This window comes from Corythoichthys intestinalis, chromosome 5 (assembly GCF_030265065.1).
Source record: "Corythoichthys intestinalis isolate RoL2023-P3 chromosome 5, ASM3026506v1, whole genome shotgun sequence".
NCBI classification, from domain to species: domain Eukaryota; kingdom Metazoa; phylum Chordata; class Actinopteri; order Syngnathiformes; family Syngnathidae; genus Corythoichthys; species Corythoichthys intestinalis.
This window is the reverse complement of record NC_080399.1, coordinates 36,776,268-36,797,114: the sequence shown is the minus strand read 5'-3', so window position 1 is coordinate 36,797,114 and position 20,847 is coordinate 36,776,268. Positions and strand designations below refer to the sequence as shown.

The 20,847-nt window shown below is 39.9% G+C and overlaps 1 protein-coding gene across 5 annotated transcripts in view; it reads right to left on the bottom strand.

The window, feature by feature from the left end:
• znf423 (zinc finger protein 423) overlaps positions 1–20,847 on the bottom strand; it is a 283,900-nt gene that overhangs the window by 250,834 nt on the left and 12,219 nt on the right. For 4 of the 5 annotated variants that reach the window (XM_057835817.1, XM_057835820.1, XM_057835818.1 and 1 more), the window contains exon 2: positions 10,232–10,294. In XM_057835817.1, coding sequence (XP_057691800.1) covers positions 10,232–10,294 — 63 coding nt within the window. The remainder of the gene's footprint in view (positions 1–10,231; positions 10,295–20,847) is intronic. The other variant, XM_057835819.1, reaches the window with a different exon arrangement.

The window sequence follows — 20,847 nt, the reverse complement described above, 5'->3', positions numbered from 1 at the left end:
TACTGACAATGATGACGATGATGATAAACACCAGTGTACTTTGACAAAGATGATGAAGATGACAACACACAGGTGTCAAGGGAGCCTGATACAGTACCTCAAAAATCGGTGAATAACTGAAACAGCGAATTTTGAAGCACGACTTGGCGAGGAATATCTGTTTACAAGTATTTTTTTACTGTTTATGCAAGTACTTCCCATCTCTGCCAGTGAGCATTTGAAGAGCACGTTAGAAAAACACAGTGTAGACAGAAAGGGTCCGAGCCATGTTTCAATCACTGAACCTGACTGTGTGACTTTGCAACTATATCACGGGTGAATTTGGCACACGCAAAGCTAATGAGAAAAAACATGCAAACACTTAATAAAACAAAGTTTACAAGCTCTTTTTAAACAGAAAATGACAGCACAATACATCACTTTTTTTTAATTCAACCTGTCATGTCAAAAGATGGCTGCCTTGATTGTGCTTGAATGCACCCCCACCCCACCACTTCCACAAATACAAGCTGAACAGGTGCAGCTGGACACAACAACACAGCCCCCTGCCTCTCTCGCTCCGGGAATGCCCCCCCACCCTCTGCATAACTCTGTTTGTTATTGTGAGTGTGTTTGTTGTGTGAGTGGGGAGTATGGGTGTGTGTGTTCGGTGGCTATATTAAGAAGATATCTCCCCTCACCTCTTCCCCTCTACATCCCACCTCATCTTGTTCCACCACCCATGCTTGTCTGTGTTTTCACAAAACAAGCATGCCCCCAAACCTACACTACCCAACCCTAACAAGAAGAGATCTGTTGAGGCACAGAGTTGCAACTACAACACACAAAAAACATAAACCTATCCAAACTCACAAACACATTCATTCTCTCGCATGCACCTACTTTAATACTCAAGGGAAATGTTGCAGCACGGGAGCACAGCACCCACAACGCCCACTGCGCACAGGTCTGAAAACAATATGATGAAATAGGTGCTCTTGCCAAGGAATAAGGTTTGTCAAAAGGCACACAGACACAGTATTGGTTCACAAACAAACAGGAGCTAGCACCCAAAAGTTGAAAAAGAAGGTGATTGAGTATGACCCATGAGAATTTTGTTGCAAAAATTTTGAATCTGGACAAAGACAACAAACAACTTCTGACAAAGGGTTTAAATGCTGCAATACAGATGAAAAGCCTGTGCATTGTTGCAAGCAGCCAATAATCGTTGACACACAACACACGAGCGCACAGGAACTGTTTTCCTGTGGTATGGCCTTGGGGAAATTAAAACTACATTATGGACCTCAAGAGAGAGCCAGCAAAAGAGGAATGGGGGGGGGGGGGGGGGGGGGTAAAGAATGGCCAGTATCCTTCTTTCCGGCGATCACAAAGAACCAAAATGACGTGTTATTACTGCCTTTTACTAATGTTGACCTTAGTTCCTTTACTGTAAATGGAATTCTGTTCATTCACTCGAGTCCTATTCCGTACAAGACACTGCAGCAGGCATGTCCTAACGAGATGATATTGATAACAGAGGAGCCTCCAGAAGATTAACTATCATTCTTCCCATATAATATGATGAAAAATGTAAATTATCCATTTATAGCCAAGCTGCTAACATCATAAAACTGTATTAATCTACATTTTAAGCAAACCACTACAAAAGCGGCACTGAAAGGTAATAAAACACTCTGCGCTTTGGCAGCACAGTGAAATAGCAGTTAGTATGTCTACCTTACATTCGAGAGGTTCCGGACTGGAATCTCTACTCTGGCCCTCTTTTTATATTTTTCTTTTAATTCTAAATTGACTTTGGCTACCAATTTGAGGCCAGTTATGATAAGACTGCAGGCTTAGGAGGATGACCCATATATATTGTTAATATTTTCAAATTCAAAAACAAATCAAGGGATGGATATCTTTGATTTAAAGGCTGACAAGTTGTTTTGTCTCATTAGGTCATGGTGTTTGAGCTCTTTTGCTGGCTTATAGTCACACAACTATGCACACTGTACTCAAGCTGTGACTGACCAACAATAGTGCAAGTGGTCTCAGTCTCTCGCATTGTGCTTGGGGAGCTGACAAACCTTTTCCATGATGACTCATTGACTGTTTCTGCATGTGACTGTAGTGTTCTCCAAGAGAAATACTGAGTAACTATGTGTGTAAAAATGGTCGGCCTTTGATGACAGACAAAACTTAAAGAAGATACTACAGCAGTGCCTTAGCTTGCAGTATTTTTCTGTCTGAACAAATTTGGATGGTGGGGTACCTTTGGCCTCAGACTGGTCTGCTGTGGAGCGCACAGGAGACGGAGGAGGGAAAGGAGGAGGAAATGGAGATGCAGCAAAAAAGGGAGATGAAGGAGTTGGGGAAGAAAAGATTATCTTGATGCAATTCCCTTCCGAGTCACTATCCCACCTCCCTCTGCCTTCACTCCCGTGGGTCTTTCCAAACTCAACACACATTTTCCAAAGAAAGCAAGGGAGAAACAGACAGGAGGGAGAGGGGGTGGAAGCTTGTAAATTTAATAGCAGGATGGGGAAGTATAGTATAGTGTATTCCTCCAACCTGTCCTTTTCCCCTCTCTTTTTCTGGTTTGCTCACCCGAACCTCACTGACTCTAAAGGAGCGCACAAATCAAGGTCTGGTTTCTTGATTTTCAAACTCATTCCTATGCAACGCAGTAAGTGGTCCAAAAGTTAGAATGAGATCCAAAGGAAATGAACGACAATGACGGAAAGATTTACAAATAGGTATGAATGAGTAGCGCGAGAACTACAACAAATATTTGAGATGGGGGAACCGTCCGTGCAATCTGAAATGTAAGAGTGGCTGAATAATGAAAAATGGCACCGTTTGTTTTTTAAGAGGAGAGGAAAAACTCTGAGATAGCACTGAGTGTGCATGCGCGCGCGGGTGTATGTGGGGGTGTGTGTGTGTGTCATGGGACTTAAGTTTCCTGCAGGAACTGACACACACAGCAGTTCTTGTGAGCCACCCAGGACCTCAGTCAGCACCCCCTGAAACACACACACACACACAGACCCGTATAGCTGCCCCTGGAGGAGCGTGAGCTCAGGTCTGAGTGAGCAGGAGGGTTGGGGGAGCACAAGGATGGGAGGCATTGGTACGTCATAACTCCCCCCCCCCCCCCCCCCCCAAGGGTCATACTTTCCTATGTTTGTCTCCCAGAGGAGCAAAGCAGGAGACAGGGCACGAGAAGAAGCAGGGAGAGCGATAACTTGGTATTTACTGCATTCAGCAGTATCTTATTTCCCTGCTGGGCTGCAGTCGGAGGAAGTGTTTTAACTGTTCTCTGATAGGCTGTAAAAAGTAGCCACAGCTGGCAAACACCTACAGTAGTCCCACTGTATTTGCCGTGTGTAGGGAATTTTGGGATTTTATCTTTGCTAAGCACAAACTACAACAAAGAGGAGGAATCTTCATTTGTGTTTAGGAGATTCTTCCACTCATTTTTCATTTTTTGATTCACTTATTATTGTTCTAGATTACTTTCCTGTGTCTTTTGTTAACAATTGATACGAAATATTAATGTGCCCTGTTTCTCTTGGTAAATGCCAATCATTCACACACACACAAACATTTGAGAGCAGCAGCAGTTGTGTATTTTACTTTCTCTTTTTTTTTCCGGTAGCTTGGGTCATAAAAAAGATATAGAGTGGTACCTCTACTTAAGGACATCCCGACAAACGTAATTTTCAGGTTGCGACACGCCTCATCAGGAAAATATTGTCTCTTGTTAAGAAAGAAATTTCAGGTTATGAAAGGCAAAAATACAAGTGATGTCCCTGGTCCGATCACGTGATCGGAAATCGGTCTGACCGGTCCATTTTTTTAGAGGATCGGAATCAGGTGAAAAGAATCTGGTTTTTAATTTTAAAGGGATCCTCTATTTTTAAGACAAGTAATTCTTAAAACATAAATGTTATTTTGAGTTATAATAATTTGATATTAAAACCCTTCTTAATGTTTTTGTTTTAATAAAGTTTGTAAAATTATTTTAAGTGATAGGTCGCCATTCTTGTTACGTCGCAGTGCGTGACGTCACTGGCCCCGAATGCCGAAATTCCAGATTGTCACTCGTTAGCTTTCCCAACATGTCGTCAGTTCTACCCTTCCTATTTGAACCAAATCTGAAAAGTGAAGAGCAGGACAGCACTGTCGGTCGCTCACAAGACGAGCTTCAGGGGAAAATGCGTGCAAATACCTGATAAGACAAAAGTTGGGCAAAACTGGTGATGCGAGAGAGTGCTGTTAGGAACTCCGGTTGGGAGCGAGAGTGCATGCTGTTGGGATTCGGGAACTCCGGTTTTATTTGCAGATATTCAAGGTAAGCATATTGCATTTTCAAACGTTTTCCCAATATAATTATGTAGATTGTTAGCATCCAGAGCTGTCGTGTGCTTTACATACAGTACAGGTTAAAGAGCACACCTTGTGTAATCCAGGTCTTGTACATTGTAACGCGTGGTAGCTAGGATACGTGTATAAAAGTACCAGAAAGGGGAGAGGCTTCCACTTATGCACATTTATTCACAAAAAATAATATTTCCACCTTGACCACACTTCACTCGGGAGCTCAGCAATACGCAAACACTCATTCCCTGACGAACTCCAACATTGTTGTAAGGTCGACGTCAGAGTCACTGTCGTCACTGTAGCGTGCCATAATGCTTTCACTATTCAGTATGATTTGGGGAAAACTCCCACGAAGATACAAAAAAAAAAACAAGATAACAAGACAACAAAAAAGATAGCAATGCTAATCCAAATCCGCGTTTTTTACTCACTCGAAGATCCAGGAATTAGACCGATCCCATGGCAATATTGCAGCCGCGATTAGGCCGTCGATTCCACAAAATAGACTGATCCGAAAAGCCGCCGTGGGACCGACGAATAAAAAATAAATGGACAGATCCAAAACCATTACTGCAGACGCGATGGGACCCTTACTTGACTGAGGATCCAGGAAAAATGTTGAGGCGCCAGGTGTAACGCGTGGTGGGTAGGATACATGCATACAGGGACCAAAAAGGGGGAGAAGCGTCCACTTATGCACATTTATTCACTAAAAATAATAATTCCACCTTGACCAATCACTTCACTCCCCTTTTTCCATTTGACTGGAAATTGCATCCAAAAGCAGCACATCGTGGCAGTTTACTTCGCCAGTTTAGGCAGCAATAAGCAATAGTTGAACACGCTACACATTTGGAAAGATCCCAATGACGTCATCACTGCGAGCCCGCAAACCATGGCGCCAACTAACGGTCAAAATATGGACTAAATATTATAAAATATTGCCATCGATTTAACATTTTATGTGTTTCTAACAACATATTTTAGTACAAGAGAACAATTGTGGTTTATTAGAGCCTGCATGTATTTAAATCAGAGGATCACTTTAAAACAAAAACTTATTTTGCTGGCTAGAGTAGCCATTGCTAAGAGCTAGTTGACATTTTAAGGTATTTTACTGCCACCTTGTGGTCATAATAATTCATTGCATTCATCGTGTGACACAGTTTGGAACACAGGCTCATTCACGTGCACAGTACACAGCCTGTTGGGCGTATTGACAATGCTGTGTGCTTTCTGTTATGTTTCTGCCTTGGAAACTATGTAAGTACACTGCTCAAAAAAATAAAGGGGAACACTAAAGTAACACATGGTTGATATGAATTAAATATTTTTAATAAATGCTTTGTTTTTTCCATAGTTTAATGTGCTGACAACAAAATCACACAAAGTTATCTATGAAAATCAAATGTTTCAACCCATGGAGGTCTGGATTTGAAGTTATACTCAAAATGAAAGTGGAAAAACACACAACAGGCTGATTTAACTTTAATGTAATTTCCTTTAAACAAGTCAAAATAGGGCTCGGTAGTGTGTGTGGCCTCCTGACCGGACCTGATATGAAAAAAATCCATTTAAAACTGAGTTAGTTAAATTGTTTCAGTTATATTGAATTTCTATTTTATTTATTGCAAAAACATTCAGGGAGCTATTATATAAGTTTTTATTCAACTTTACAAGAGGTGCTGCTGAGCCTGAGAACTTTTTGTTTGAGTATTTTTGTTGTATTGTATTTTCTGTGGATTTTTTTCTGAGCTATTTAACCTTTTAGTCAACTTTATAAGAGATGTCTCTGAGTCTCGGAAATTCAGGCACTTTTGGAGCTATTATTTTCTATTTGTGTGATTCAATAAACATGCTTTAGGCATTTCAATCAAGTTCATTGTTTGCATTATTCAATTTTTTTCCCGCCAATTTTCACATTTTTACTGCAAATGAATATCGGCTCTAAAAATTGGTTATCGGCCCCTCTAATTACTAATAATCAGTATTGGTCCTGAAAAACCCATATCAATCGAGCTCTATTGTGTGTGTGTATATTTGTGTGTTTGTGTGTGGGTGTGTGTGTGTGCGCATGTGTATGTATGCTTCTGTGATCATATTTTATCATAGTTTCATGTCCGAACACTGTCTCCAAAATATATGTGAACATTTCTACTCCAACCTCTGAAAATAAGTTTTAGACAGTCGTAGGAATTTAGTGATATGTTGCATGCGACACGAAAAAGCATGTTTACTTCATAATAAACGCGGTATTTTATGCTCCTGAATGATATGGACCGCTTGGATGTGTGTGGAAGCGATCGCTATATTTATTTAGTTTTTTTAATCCCGCGCCATGAAAATGAGTGACTTCCGGCTTCAGTCTTGCGTGGAGGAGGAAGGCGCTGTGACGTGTACGGGAGAAGGAGTCCTATCCACTATGCAGCTGTACTGTTGCATGAGAAGGACTAAGGATTCATCTGATTTTGCGGATTAATAAGTTTATTTTTCGCATCACGCCAGCCAAACGGCTGCAGAAAAATCTTGCTGTATGAGGGAGAGGCGTGTGCGCCTTTTTGAGTTTCAAAAGGTTCCCATTCACCGTGGATATTGGCCAAAACAAGCCCTTCTACTGTGGGACCATTGGACTTACGAGGAAGTGAGTAAATATCTTGTTTTGTATTATGGCAAATACGAATACAGCGATTACAAAGTAAACACTACAAACTTTCTTTAAGTAAAGGACTAGTTACGTTTGATCATTGATAGGCATGTAAAAAGCTCTCCTCGTGCACATTAGCTGCACGTTAGCTGCACAACAACTGCAGCCGCCCTCCTCCGGGGAACGAGCTGTAAATTGGTCTCCGGCGAAGACAATCGACAACCCAGTCGTCATGTCAAAACATTCGGGATAGTTATGTGTGATTTTCCGCTTTGAAGACTTTGAAACATCACTCGGTTCGGGTTAGCATGTCGGCTAGCTGTCACGCCTCTTGGTTTGTTTACATTCTCCGAAGCCGGGGAAGGGAAATGACATATGTCCGATTTAGGTACCATAAAATATCGTTCGGGAGGTGCGACAGTAAAGGTGAAGTTGACAGTTTTGACCATTATGGAGTAACTTTGCCATGTCGTCCTGAATAAGTGCGTTTTTATTATTTCATATTCCATTTAGCACAAGACTGTTATTTGTCACGACCATGCCATTTATTTAGCAATTGGGGAAAATACTTGGATAAAAAGAATATCCTGTAAAAATATTGAAGTAAAGAGACAGAAACAATGACATTTTGCAGCTCTCTTCGTCGCGTTTTCCTCGTTGTGAATAGTTCCCCCTCAACGGGCTGACTGGTCCTTCTCAAGCCATTTATTTAGCTATTGGGAAAAAAATACTTGGATAAAAAGAATATTCTGTAAAAATATTGGAGTAGAGAGACTGAAACAATGACATTTTGCGGCTCTGTTCGTTGCGTTTTCCTGGTTCTGAATAATTCCCCCTCAATGGGTTGAATATTAAAACCGATGAGCCCAGTCTCCCGCTGACGTCATCCTCCTGTTGGGGACGCTAGAGCCCTATAATGGTAGGCGTGGCTAACCGGCAGATTAAAAGACTAATTTCTCGTCACCTGCGCTTTGCTAAATTGTTGTATATAGTCGAATCGTCTCAAAATATGATTCTAATTCACATAATAATGCTATTTAAGACTTTTTTCCTCCTGTCATATGCTCTTTAAGGTTTGGAAATGTCGATACTCTCATTAAATTTGAGTAAACAAAGATTAAACATATTTTGAAGGGTGATTTTGGGTAGGGTGTGGGCATTGAGCATCGATGGAACCCAGTTCAAACACTCCGATGCTCCCAAAACCGTTCAAATTTTTTAATTTCAATTCCATGTTTCGATGCCCTGACCGCCGAGCGGGAAAAAAATTGCTGCCGAAAACCACGAAGAAGAAGCCACAAAAAGCGTGTGTTTATGCATTGCAACTTGATTACAACCATGGACATGGTGTGGCGGTGCTCAAAACTTTGGCTGAACTTTACAAAAAAAAAAAAAAAAAAACAGACCAGTCAGCTCAGTGCAACATTTGCAACGCAACTATATCATACAAATGTGGCTGCACAACCAATATGAACACCTCCGGCTTTATGGAATACAAATGCCGAGTAGCATAGGTGAATGCCGCGCCGGTCCTCTAAACAGTCAGAACCAGGTAAGTAAAACAATAAATTACATCTGTCCTATGCTGTTCCCGCGATCCGACCCCAGATTAAGCAGTAGACCATGGATGGATGGATGGATGGATGGATGGATGGATGGATGGATATTACTTCAGGCTATTGTCGATATCACATGTATATAGAACTAGATGCGAAATAACAGAGTCAGCAGTGTTAGCACATGTATTGAGGACTCGATGCGAAATGACAGACTCGCTGGCGTTAGGTAACAGCTGCAATCTTAAAGCCGTAGATGCCTCCGTTAAAATCAACAGTATTTAAAGAATCTTTTGTTTTAGAATCTGTTGTGTTGCTTGTTTAGAAGAAGCAGCCATATGAAGCATTCCATTACTTTTTTAATGAAGTCGTATCAGTGACCATATACAGACATCACATAGCATCCTAGCCAGACTCTATCATCTCTTCTTCTACACATTATACATACACACTGCAACACCGCCACTCACTGGCCTAACTGGTATTGTCACAACATAAACATTGCATGTGTCTGTAAATACAACATAATCAGTTTTACAAATAAGGAAACCTTATCATTTTGCCTCATCGACTTTAAATTATAATCAATAGAAGAATTTATATTAATGCTTCTTCGTAGTTCCCACCTAAGGTACATGTATATCAAAATAATATGCGTAAATGTTTTGTTCGTAAGCTTTTGAAAAATAAACATCTTTGTGAAAGTGCACTCCAGTGGAAAGAAACTTCATCACATTCAAGTTCAAAGACTGATATTCATATACAAGTTAAAAGTAGCCCTATGAGAAGTTCAAATAATTCATAAATTCCACATTAACTGCATTAATAATAAATAATCATAAAAATAATAATAAAATAACAATAATAAATAATCATGGATTTTAAATTCATATAATTTCAAAAATCATCGAGAAGTTAATATAAACTAATAAATTTTTAAACTATTAATTTTTTTACCCTGCCTCTTATGAAGAATGGGAATCGAGAATCGTTCGGAGCCGGAATCGAAACATGGAATCGGAATCGAAACCGGAATCCTTCTGTTTCAAACGAAGTACAACCCTAATTTTGGGGCACGTACAATATGCGAAAGTGTATTAAACTTGAAAAATTATAGCAATACATAAAATATGTGGGAAGAGTGAACCAGCCCTCCAGTTAAAACACGTGGAAAAACTAAATCCTGTACAAGAGAGACAATAAAAAGCCGCCCATCTTGCAGACTTCCTCCCAGGATATCACCATACAACAGAGAGCAGTGAAAGAGCACACAAATCTCTCCTGTCTTGCTCTCCATGTCCCTTTTGTCATATCTCTTTCCATTCAGTATTTCTCCAGTGATCAGTGAGTTCGCCATCTCTTTTTACATCTTGCTGGGCTTCTTTCAAATCTCCTTATTTCACCACTTTGTTTTTTTCTTCATCTAAGTAGTTTCATCAATCTCTCCATCCTTCCCTCCCAATGTTCACTCCATCTCTCAGCCCCTCTTGCTCCTACAGTATCCCGTAGAGAAGTCCTTTATAAACCATATGGAATTGAAATTACAAACGGGGTGCCGGTCACTTTGTTTTACTGTACATGAGCGGTATCTACATATCTTCAGCTTCAGAACTGTAGGCCTGCATGCATGACCAAGAGCCTGAGGGTATTTGTATATACTAACCTGTCTGGAGAGTTGATTCATCCCAGGTTCCTCCACACTCTGAAGATTCACCTTCTTCCACTGCTGTGAAGAGAATAAGAAGTTAGAGAAACGCAAAATGTGCACATCAGTTGAGGCTAATGAATTCACATGAACAAGAAGACGAGAAAAACTGTAACCAGTGGGCCAGAACAAAAACTTAACTTAAAATTAGATATCACAACAAAACAACATATTAATCACAGTTATTTGCACATTGCCTGCCATGCTCGAATAAAGGTACACGTTAACTTCTTAGCAAAAAAAAAAAAAAAGTAAAGTAAAAGAACTGCTGAGATGACAATGTCTCAAGAGTCATTGGAAGAGAGCTGGAATGTGACAGAGACTTCCTGGGTACAACAGGAAGGAGGGAAGTACTGCTGCCCCACAAACAGGAAATGGCTGGAGCCACCACACAATGGAGCTTCCTGAGCACCCTCCTAAGTTACATGATTTTTTTCATTTCTCACCTCTGATCTCCTTTTTTCTCTCGCAAGTCCCACACCTCATATTGCTCCTTTTCTTTGTCAGCACCCCTTTGGCAAACAACAACATCTTTGACATACTGAAATTTTAAAGAAACTTTCTTCAAAGACAACATGATGTACAACATATAGGTAGAGAACTATTAGCATGATTCCACCTGTAAATGCTTCACAGACATGCACAAATCTTTAGAGATGATACACCCTAAAACGCCAAGTTAAAATCAACTACCTCAAACTTTTAACCATTCATAGCAGTGTATGTATTTGTGGCAGGATTCCTCTGCTGGCATTCATTCTACTTCACGAAGTTGAGATCTTTCGAAAAGTACAGGTGACGAATCTAAAAGTACTGGAAGCTTTACAGCTAATAAAAACTACCGGTACTCTTTCTTGATGAGACTGTGGGGGATTTGGTGTGTTTCATTAGCCAAGCACACAAAGCTTTATTTAGATTTCCACATCCTCCTTAGAGACACACACAGTTAGTGTGAACCTTGCACACACCAGGGGGTTGTGGGGAACGCGAGTGTGATTGCGAGAAAGCCTCAAGACGCGTGTAGAGACCATGAGTAAGAAAAGAAGAGAATGTTTAATCATTTAAGGGTTATAATGGATTCTAACCAGAACATAGCAACATTCATACATAAAATGGGTCACAAGAATTCAGTGGGTTGCTGCTGCTCCTGCTTTGTCCATCTAGAAGTCTTTCCATCTTCTTTTTTACGTATAATAAAAAGACATGCATGCAAAGAAGCTAACTTTAAATCAGATTTCTATGTCTTTATTGATTTATTTTCTTTAAATATGAATTCTTAATGCTTAGAATTTTAAATAAATAAATAAATATCTATTTTGTACTGACATTCCAACAATTCACAAGGTAAAATAAGATTAAATACAAAATTAAAAATGTTTAACTTGGACAACTATACATTAAATAAATAATGTATTGCATATGAATTGTAGAAAAACCAATTACACTTCTCGAGGTTAAGTGGCAGAGATTTTTTGGGGGGGAGAGTGAATGAAAGGTAGCTTCTCTGTTTTATCACACTGATGTCTGTTCTGCCACTCAATGAGACCATGAGCTGTTCTACTGCCTCCACTGGTAAGTCTGATTCTCTATTCCCACATGCAAGTAGTGCTCTTTGTAGCGCGGGTCCAGTGAAGTCGCTACGAAATACACAAGCTACGAATAGACCTCAGTGAAACAGTGCCGACTAGAGCTGAACGATAAAAAGGAAAAGCTGACATCGGGACTTTTTGGGGGTTTGAAATATATTGTGATTTAGTCAGTGTTGGGAGTAACGCCGTTATAAATAACGCCGTTACGTAACGGCGTTATTTTTTCAGTAACTGGGTAATCTAACTAATTACTTTTTCCGCCGTTACAACGCCGTTACCGTTACTGACGGTCAAAAGCGGTGCGTTACTTACTCTGACTGAATTGAAGAAACTACCAGCCGTGTCGAGTTGACTCTCTGCTCTGTTGATTTGTCATCCAAGACTTGGGGTGCGTTCAGGTTTGAGAATAGCGCACGTACTTCTGACTTCAAGCTGTTTGTCACTGCTCATTCAATTAGACAATGCTTTCCAAAGTTTGGTAACGTTTCTGTGTTTGCCACACCTGATGCTAGCCTCGTTCCCATCTCCCACTGTCAGCCAGCAATAATTCTGCTTCCATCTTGAGGACGGCAGACGCTTTGAAGGTGATGTGAATTGTCGGGAAACGAGCCTACCTGAAAGCACCCCCTCAAGAGATGCGATGGAAGTGATTGTGATTGGCTGAGGGTTGGAGTCATGTGTCGTGGTAAGCCAATCAGAGCCGGTGATTTCACAAGCAAACCGGAACAGCGCGTGCGGCAAACACACACGCAAAACAGATGCACAGGGTCGGGATGGCAGAGCATTCAGAAGAAAATTTGTCCTTTAAGAAGTGGAGATATAGACACTATTTCAAGTTTGTTGAAATTAAAGGAAAGAACCTGCATGTAATGTGTAATTATTGTCCCGGGGCAAAGCTTTTGTCGACATCTGTGGTAAGCAATTCAAATCTGCTGAAGCACCTAACAAGTTAACTACCTGTCTGTTCTTTTCTATTCCACTGACTCGAATACTGCTCAGAAAATTTCAAATTCTTTGACATACAACAAGTTCTTTTTAAAGTTACGAAAATAGTTACTTTCCCTGGTAACTAGTTACTTTTACTATAGCGTAATTTAGTTACTAACTCAGTTACTTTTTGGAAGAAGTAGTGAGTAATGTAACTAATTACTTTTTTAAAGTAACGTGCCCAACACTGGATATAGTATACTGTAATATTAAAACTAAAAGGATTTTCACCAGATGACTTGAATAGCTCTGGAAGACTTTGGTTGACTCACCATGAACACAGTGTATTACTATAACACTGTTTAATCTAGGCTAAGAGGCTTCATCTGTGGATGATCAAGGTTCTGTATATGAAAAGGTAGTACAACATGTAAAAGTATAGCATAACAATGACAATAAAAGCTTTTATGAAGCAAAACAAAAGTTTGTGTGTTCAAAAAAATAAATAAATAAAATAAAACAATTGCATATCCTGCGATGGGACTATCACGCATACGCACATCACAATGGAGATGTTCAAACGATATATTGAGCAAGCCTAGTGCCAACAGACTCCAATGGTTTTGTTTGCACTTCATGGTCTCACAACTTGGAGACAATAAACAACTTTCATAATCATTGATGCATCAAGAGTGCTTATCCCTTTAGTTATCTGCTCTCCTCTGCAGTACCATATGAAGCCAAGACTCTCTTGCGAGAGCATGTGGCACGTGCTTTTCCACTGTAAGTGTGAATAGCTGTGTCGAGCCAACACACCCTTTCACCAGACATGATGCCTCTCGTCGCAAGAGAAGTGCACACTAGCGAGACAGCTCCTTGCTCCAATGCAACGTCCAGTTTCAGAAATGTTATTTCGGTGAAAACGCACACCACATTATTGGTCAAAATTCATCCAAATATTTTCGACCACTGAATTTTCAGTACATCTCTAGTAGATTTTTATTTTGAAGATATCGTTAACTCTTTGGCTGACACTGACGACAATAGACATCCTATCCACCGCCGACCGTGGCAGCTATGAGTCAAATTGCAATGTCAAGCCACCCTTAATACCATGAGGCACACTCAGCGCTCCCCAGCCCCTCGCTTTCCATCTTCATTCTCTCTTTACTTCTTCTCCAATTATTGGGGTTCCCTGACCACTGCTTGCTGTCATGCTCAGTCTTATTCCATCATGTGATTTTTGTACCATTGGCTCACATCTTCCTCACATCCCTCCACAATCACTCTTGATCCCTCGTCTTTGTCTGTGCTGAGCCCCATGAAAGCAGTTACAACCTTAACGAGGAATGCTTTTGTCTTTTTTTCCTTCTTCAAAAACAATACGCACATGTGCACGCACCCCCTCAACCCCCATACACACACCCACGCAGTGTATTAGGGCCACTTATTCCCAAGGCAGCCCAAGGCTTTGGTGTTCCCAGATCTAGTTGATGAACAGGTCATAGCGGCCAATCACACACCGGCCATGAAGCCCAAAGGGGCGGAATGTGGGTCAGTGCAGCCAATGATAAGCTGCTTTCTCCCAGGAGAGACAGTTGATTGACAACTGGTACTGGACAGAAGTCAATAGGGTAATTGTCATCCTATTCCTTCTCACTCTCTCTCTTTTCTGACTGTCTCTTCTGATACTAGACACTTTCCTTTCTTCCCTTAACTGAATGCTGTGTATCCTCTTCTCTTCAACCTACTTCCTGTTCCTCATCTCCCCTCCCCAACCTGTTATGTCCCACCAGCTCCACAAGGACCCGCTCATTGGCTGCCCTTCCCGTCCCCCTGGAACAACTTTATGACACTATTGGCAGAAGATTGATGCCAATCTTTATCCCCAGCTAGCCACCCTTGGGAGTCTCCTCAACTTCAACCGTCTGTGTCAAACACACATGCACATGCAAGGCTCGCTTGTCGGGGGACAGTGCCAGAAGCTGATTAACCAAATACTTTTATCAGCAGTAAAACCGCTCTCTGTGTCTGCCTGCAGTTGGAACAAAACCGCCTTAAAATACAAAACCGTGCATGCACATACAGAGTGCCAGGCCAGTTGGAGGTTTGGGAATGTTTGTGTTTTTGTGCTTTTGTTTGCAAGTGTGCGTGTGTGTGTATGTGTGTGCAAAGGGACAAAGGGTGCAGAGGGCTTAGATGGCTGGAGGAGAAGCAACATCACCACAAAGCCTGACGGACAAGCTTCATTGCACCATCCATATTTTTTTCAGCTCCCTTGTCTGTTCTTCTACTGGCCAAGTGCCCAACTTTTTTTTTTTTACCATTATTTTACTTTCTTCAGTTATAACAATTTCATCCTTGTGCCCTTTTTTAAATTCTTACTGTATATAAAGTCATTATGGTTTTATCATCTGTGCTTTACAGCTGGGTTTCAAGTAATCTCTCGAGCATTACTGAACATACACTGAAACACACAACAAACTTATTATTTACAGCAAAATTACATAATTTGAGGAATACAAACCTTTTACTCTGCAGGAAAACGCATCACTAGTTACTAAACAGGAACACAAAGGCCCCTCTAGAAAAAAAGGAAGCGTCACACACACAACAAACAGTGAGTTGATGTTTCAAGGACAAACAACACAGCGTGAGAATAAAGAGCCTTCTGATCTGACATTTGTTTTGGTTTTGTCTGTGTGTTTTTTTTCTTTAGCTGTCAGCGTCGATAGTAAAAGCGAAACAAGAGTAAAAATGTGTGCGTACTCTTGTCTTTGTGTGGCATAACCCTTGGCATCCCACTTTGATAATGCCGAGAGAGAGAGAGAGAGAGAGAGAGAGAGAGAGAGAGAGAGAGAGAGAGAGAGAGAGAGAGAGAGAGAGAGAGAGACAGAGAGAAGATGGCTTGACCAAAAAAGTGGCACTGGGGAGGTACTACAGAAATAGGAGGAATATCTACCAGCTCCTCCAGTTGGCCGGGAGCACGCCAGTTAAACATGGTACCAAGTTCAACAATGCTAAGGCCGAGTGCAAACATGAGCGCAAACTGGTGAGGAAGCGCAGAAACAGATCGCATGCAAAGAATTGGAGGAGAACAAGCTGGAGGGTGGAGGGCTTCATAATTGCCTTCTCATGTAGTAGAGACTGGGGAGCATTTCGTGGCTGAAGACATCAATTTCACGCTTAGGCAGCATTTTGCTTGATACATACTTGATTAGGATAAGAGGAAATGGCAAATAACCGATTTGTGTCATTTGGGGGGGGTCAGATGAGCTCACTTGTCAAGTTTCTATTAAGACAAAAGGGAATAAACAACATTCACGTGTGAGGCACTATGGGAACATCTATGAATGGTCCAAATAAAGACAAGCTAAATGTTAAGGAACAATAAATTATTTAGCACATTTTGTCTTTTTTGGTTATTTACTGTATTTTTGCATTGTATTTTTAATTTACTTAACTTACTGTAACCATGGTGTAATAGATTTTTTAAGACAGTAACGTTATGCGTGTTTATATTATACGTATGTTTTAGGGGTGTCACGTTACACAAAAATCTCGGTTCGGTACGTACCTCGGTTTTGAGGTCACGGTTCGGTTCATTTTCGGTACAGTAAGAAAACAAAATGCAAAATATAAAAGCTATAAAGCTAGAATTCTGCTCAAAAAGTAGCGGGTATTTAAAAATAATAATCCAACAACAATTTGCCTTTCAGGCCCCGCGTATTGGTCAGCTTTCTTTCTGAAAAAAAAGAAGAAAAAAGAAGTCCTGTGCTAAAGAGAAAAGCAATCCCAATGACAAAGATTTTAATATGTATTTTACAAATGAAATGGCTCAATGATTTTTTTTTTCTCATGAACGGTTTTCAAAGCTTTATTGGTGGATTTTCTCAAGTTAAAGCGCTACACAGAAATTAATAAATTTAATTGTGTAAGCAGGATCTGTGTATTATTCTTATTATTTAATTACAGGTGTTTTAGCTCATTTCAATTTATATTATTTAAATGGGCTATTATTTATTTTATTATGTGTTTGTATTTGACAAATGTGATGTAGTATTCATTTATATTGTATATTTTATGTTGTATAACTTTAGTTCCTATGTGAATATTAGTTCCTACTTGTTTTGTTGTGGTAGGAGGGTTTTGTATTGAACACGGGGCCGTGTTGGTTATTATTATAGCAGAGAAGACAACTGTAAATCAACAAACACAAGTCAACTGTGCCCCGATCTACCATTCAAGAGATCTGATGGACTCAAAAAGTGGGTTCGATTGCATATTAGTTTGAAAATCGACTGGATCCACCGTATTTTTACACGAAAATGAAGGAGGGCCGCGTCTCGCGTCAAATAATAAACTCTGCCGTTCTTTTCGCGTGCATCGCGTTGAGCCGCTTCTGGGACGCGTCTAACACGCGGCCGCACTGCGACTGGTGTGCATTGGCTGATTGACTTTAACGACCGCGTTTTACTGCGTTCTCGCGTCGGCCACGTTGTCGCGCCGTTGATGTTTCTTACTGTCCTACTCCGGGGTGAAAGTGGGCGGGAACGGTCAGGAACGCAGTTCCGGTGTAAGATTCAGGGCCGGAACACAGTTCCGGTATAAGATTTAGGGTTCAAATGTGCATGTTTTCTGAAACAGGGGAAAAAAAAAAAAAAAAAAAGGGCAATGCAACAGAAAATGGATCAAATCTTTAGTAAGGAAAGGGTTAAGGTGGCCTTTTTATCATATTTAGTTTTATTTGCTCTAATGGGGAGGTTCAGAACATTTTAGCTGTCAATGTGCACTTTGGGCTTCTATTCATTTATGTTAGGCTACTTATTCCTTTCTTTACGATTAAAAAAAGTCAATGTTTGCGCAATCTTCAAAATATATTCCATTTCACTCTGCGTAATATAAGTCATTTGTACTTATTTTTCTGAATGTATGTTTCTTATTTCATTATATTATAAAAAAACAACAAAAAGTAAATGTTTACATTATATTCAATTTTGATATACATCCTATGTTCTTAAGTAGTTAAAATTGAGATACGGCATTTAGTATGTGAGGAAATGAGGGAAAATGAAAATTAGGAGATGGAGGTTGGGGTTATAGCCGTTTTGAAAAAATACAATTTTGAATGAAAATCAGTTTTTGTATGTGTTATAGAAATAACTGACCAAATCAGTTTTCTTTGCATTTCAGTAGTTTTGACCGCCCCCAATACCCCCCCCCCCCCCCCCCAAAATAACAATTAAAAAATAAAAAATAAAATAAAATTTCTGGCTCAATGACGACCTTCACGTCGGGGAGTTCCGGCAAGAAATTCTAACCACTTTCACCCCTGGTCCTACTGTGTTGGTCCTCATTATAGTAGAGAAGACGGAGTAAATATAATCTACACACCGTACCGAAACGGTTCAATACGAATACATGTATCGCTACACCCTTAGTATGTATATAATATGTAGGTAGGTAGGTAGGTAAAGACAGTATATGTTTCTGCACAGGGCTTTAGGTTGGAATTTTTGTTGTTTCCTGCTAACTGTGGGCTTGTGAAGCACTTTGAGACTGATTGAGATTTTAAAAATAACATCAATGTAATTAATATGACTCGATTAAACACTCGTCATAGTCATTGTTATTATAAGCAGTGAAATGTAAAGTACACCCCACTATTCTTAGGGCAAAGGAACGAGGCCAGACCATAAAGAGTGCAAATCAATGAATAATTGACACCCAATATAATTACATTGGAAAGAAGGAAAACCATACTGTATACTGTATGTATTTTTTCCAAACCCCAAAATGAGTAAAGTCGTTAAGCTCTAACAGGTCGGGTTGTTTCTCAAACAATAATAAAAAAAAAAAATTCAAATATAAAAAAACTCTTATTTAAGAATAACGTTCAAATGCTAAAAAAAATCCATAAATATGTAAATCTTCAGTTCCCAAAAGGCAAACATGCTTAGCAACACTAGTTGTTAATGCCTTTATTACTTAACCACAAGTGCTTTTAAATACTGTACCAATTATGTTCCCAAGCTGTTGCACTTGAGCTTTTGTGTAAAAATTATTTGTTATTTCTTCAAAAACTATTTTCTGAAACTTAATAATAATACTCTTAAAAGCCCTTAAAAGAGAATTTTAGGACTTTATTCTCCAAACATTTTTTCCACAATTAACACTTGTTCCTCCCACCCTTTCAACATGGCCTTAATACAGGAGTGCCCAATCCCGGTCCTCGAGAGCCCCTATCCAACTTGTTTTCCGTGTCTCCCTCCTTTAACACACCGGAATCAAATTATCAGCTCATCAGCAAGCTCTGCAGCAGCCTGATAACGATCCTGATTAGTTGATTCAGGTGTGTTAGAGGAGGGAGACATGGAAAACAAGCTGGATAGGAGCTCTCGAGGACCGGGATTGGGTACCCCTGCCTTAATACCTCACTGCAAATGGAGGCGTTATTGTAAATTCTAAAAAATATCACTAATTAATGAGCTTCTAGGACCAGCTAATGGGCGAATGCAGTGGCGCGAAATGTAGTATTTTGGCAAGCAGAATTTGCTAGCTGTTCAAGTGTAATAATTTGTAAAAGTTTAATCAAGAATTCACAAAAGTACTGTGGTACCTAAGGTTGGGCATCGTTTGAAATTGATCGATTCTGGTTCCGATTCCACGTTTCGATTCTCGATTCCGATTCTTTTAAGAGGCAGGCTAAAAAAAAATTGCATAGTTTTTTATTCATGTCTTAACTTCTAAATGATTTTTCAGATTATATGCACTTCTCACAGGGCTATTTTTAACTTGTATATAAATATCAGTCTTTGAACTTGAATGTGATGTTTATTTCCACAGGAGCGCACTTTAACAAACAACTTTATTTTTCAAAAGCTCACGGAGAAAACATTTACACATATTATTTTGCCATACATGTACCTTAGCTGGGAGCTACTACGTCGCATTAGTATGAATACTTCTATTGATGATAATCTGATGATCTTTTAATAATGTTGATTTTAACAAAGGCGGCAACGCGCTCCATAAAGTATGTAGCTGCTTATACAGGCTATATAGACTGAGAAGTCTACTGCTTTAAGATGGCGGCTGTTACGTAATGCCAGCGAGTCTCATTTCGCATCTAGTCCTCAATACATGTGCTAACGCTGCTGACTCTGTCATTTCACATCTATATACATGTGATATCTACCATAGCCTGATGTAATAATACGACTTGTTCTCATACTATTCCATCCATTATCTACTGCTTAATCTGGGGTCGGGTCACGGGGACAGCAGCAGACAGACGTAATTTATTGTTTTACTTACTGTACCTGGTTGTGAAAATGTGGCACTCAGCTATGCACTTGGCACTTGTAATCCATGAAGCCGGAGTTGTTTAATCATATTGGTCGTGCAGTCAACTTTGCATGATATAGTTGTGTTGCAAATGTTGCACTGAGCTGACATGTCTTTTTTTTTGGGGGGGGGGGGAAAGTTTAGCCAAACTTTTGAGCGCCGCTGCACCTTGTCCATGGTTGCAATCAAGTTGCAATGCACAAACGTGTTCTTTCTGTGGCGTTTTCTTCGGGGTTTTCGGCAGCAATTTTTTCCGCTCAGCGGTCAAGGTATCCAAACATGGAATCGAAATTTAAAAATTAGAACGGTTCCATAAGCATCGGAGTGTTAGAACCGGATCCCATCGATGCTCGATGCCCAACTCTAGTGGTACCTCTAGATTAGGGCTGGGCGATATGGCCTTAAACATGTATCACGATAAATTGAGCAGATTTATCTCGATAACGATAAATGACGATAAATTCGCCCAAGCGGACTGTTATATAATTTGAAAATCTGAATCAATGCATGAAATACAGATTAACTATTTCTTGTTGATTTATTTACCAGCATTCAATTTGATATACTGTATTTAACAATTGTACATGCAGTCTAAACATTAAGTTTATAAAAATGTATTGTAAGCAATAAGAATTCAAGTATGAACATTTATAACAGCGTGTATGACTTGAACAATGTACATTGTCAAAATCAATATGCCTGTGCAAACAT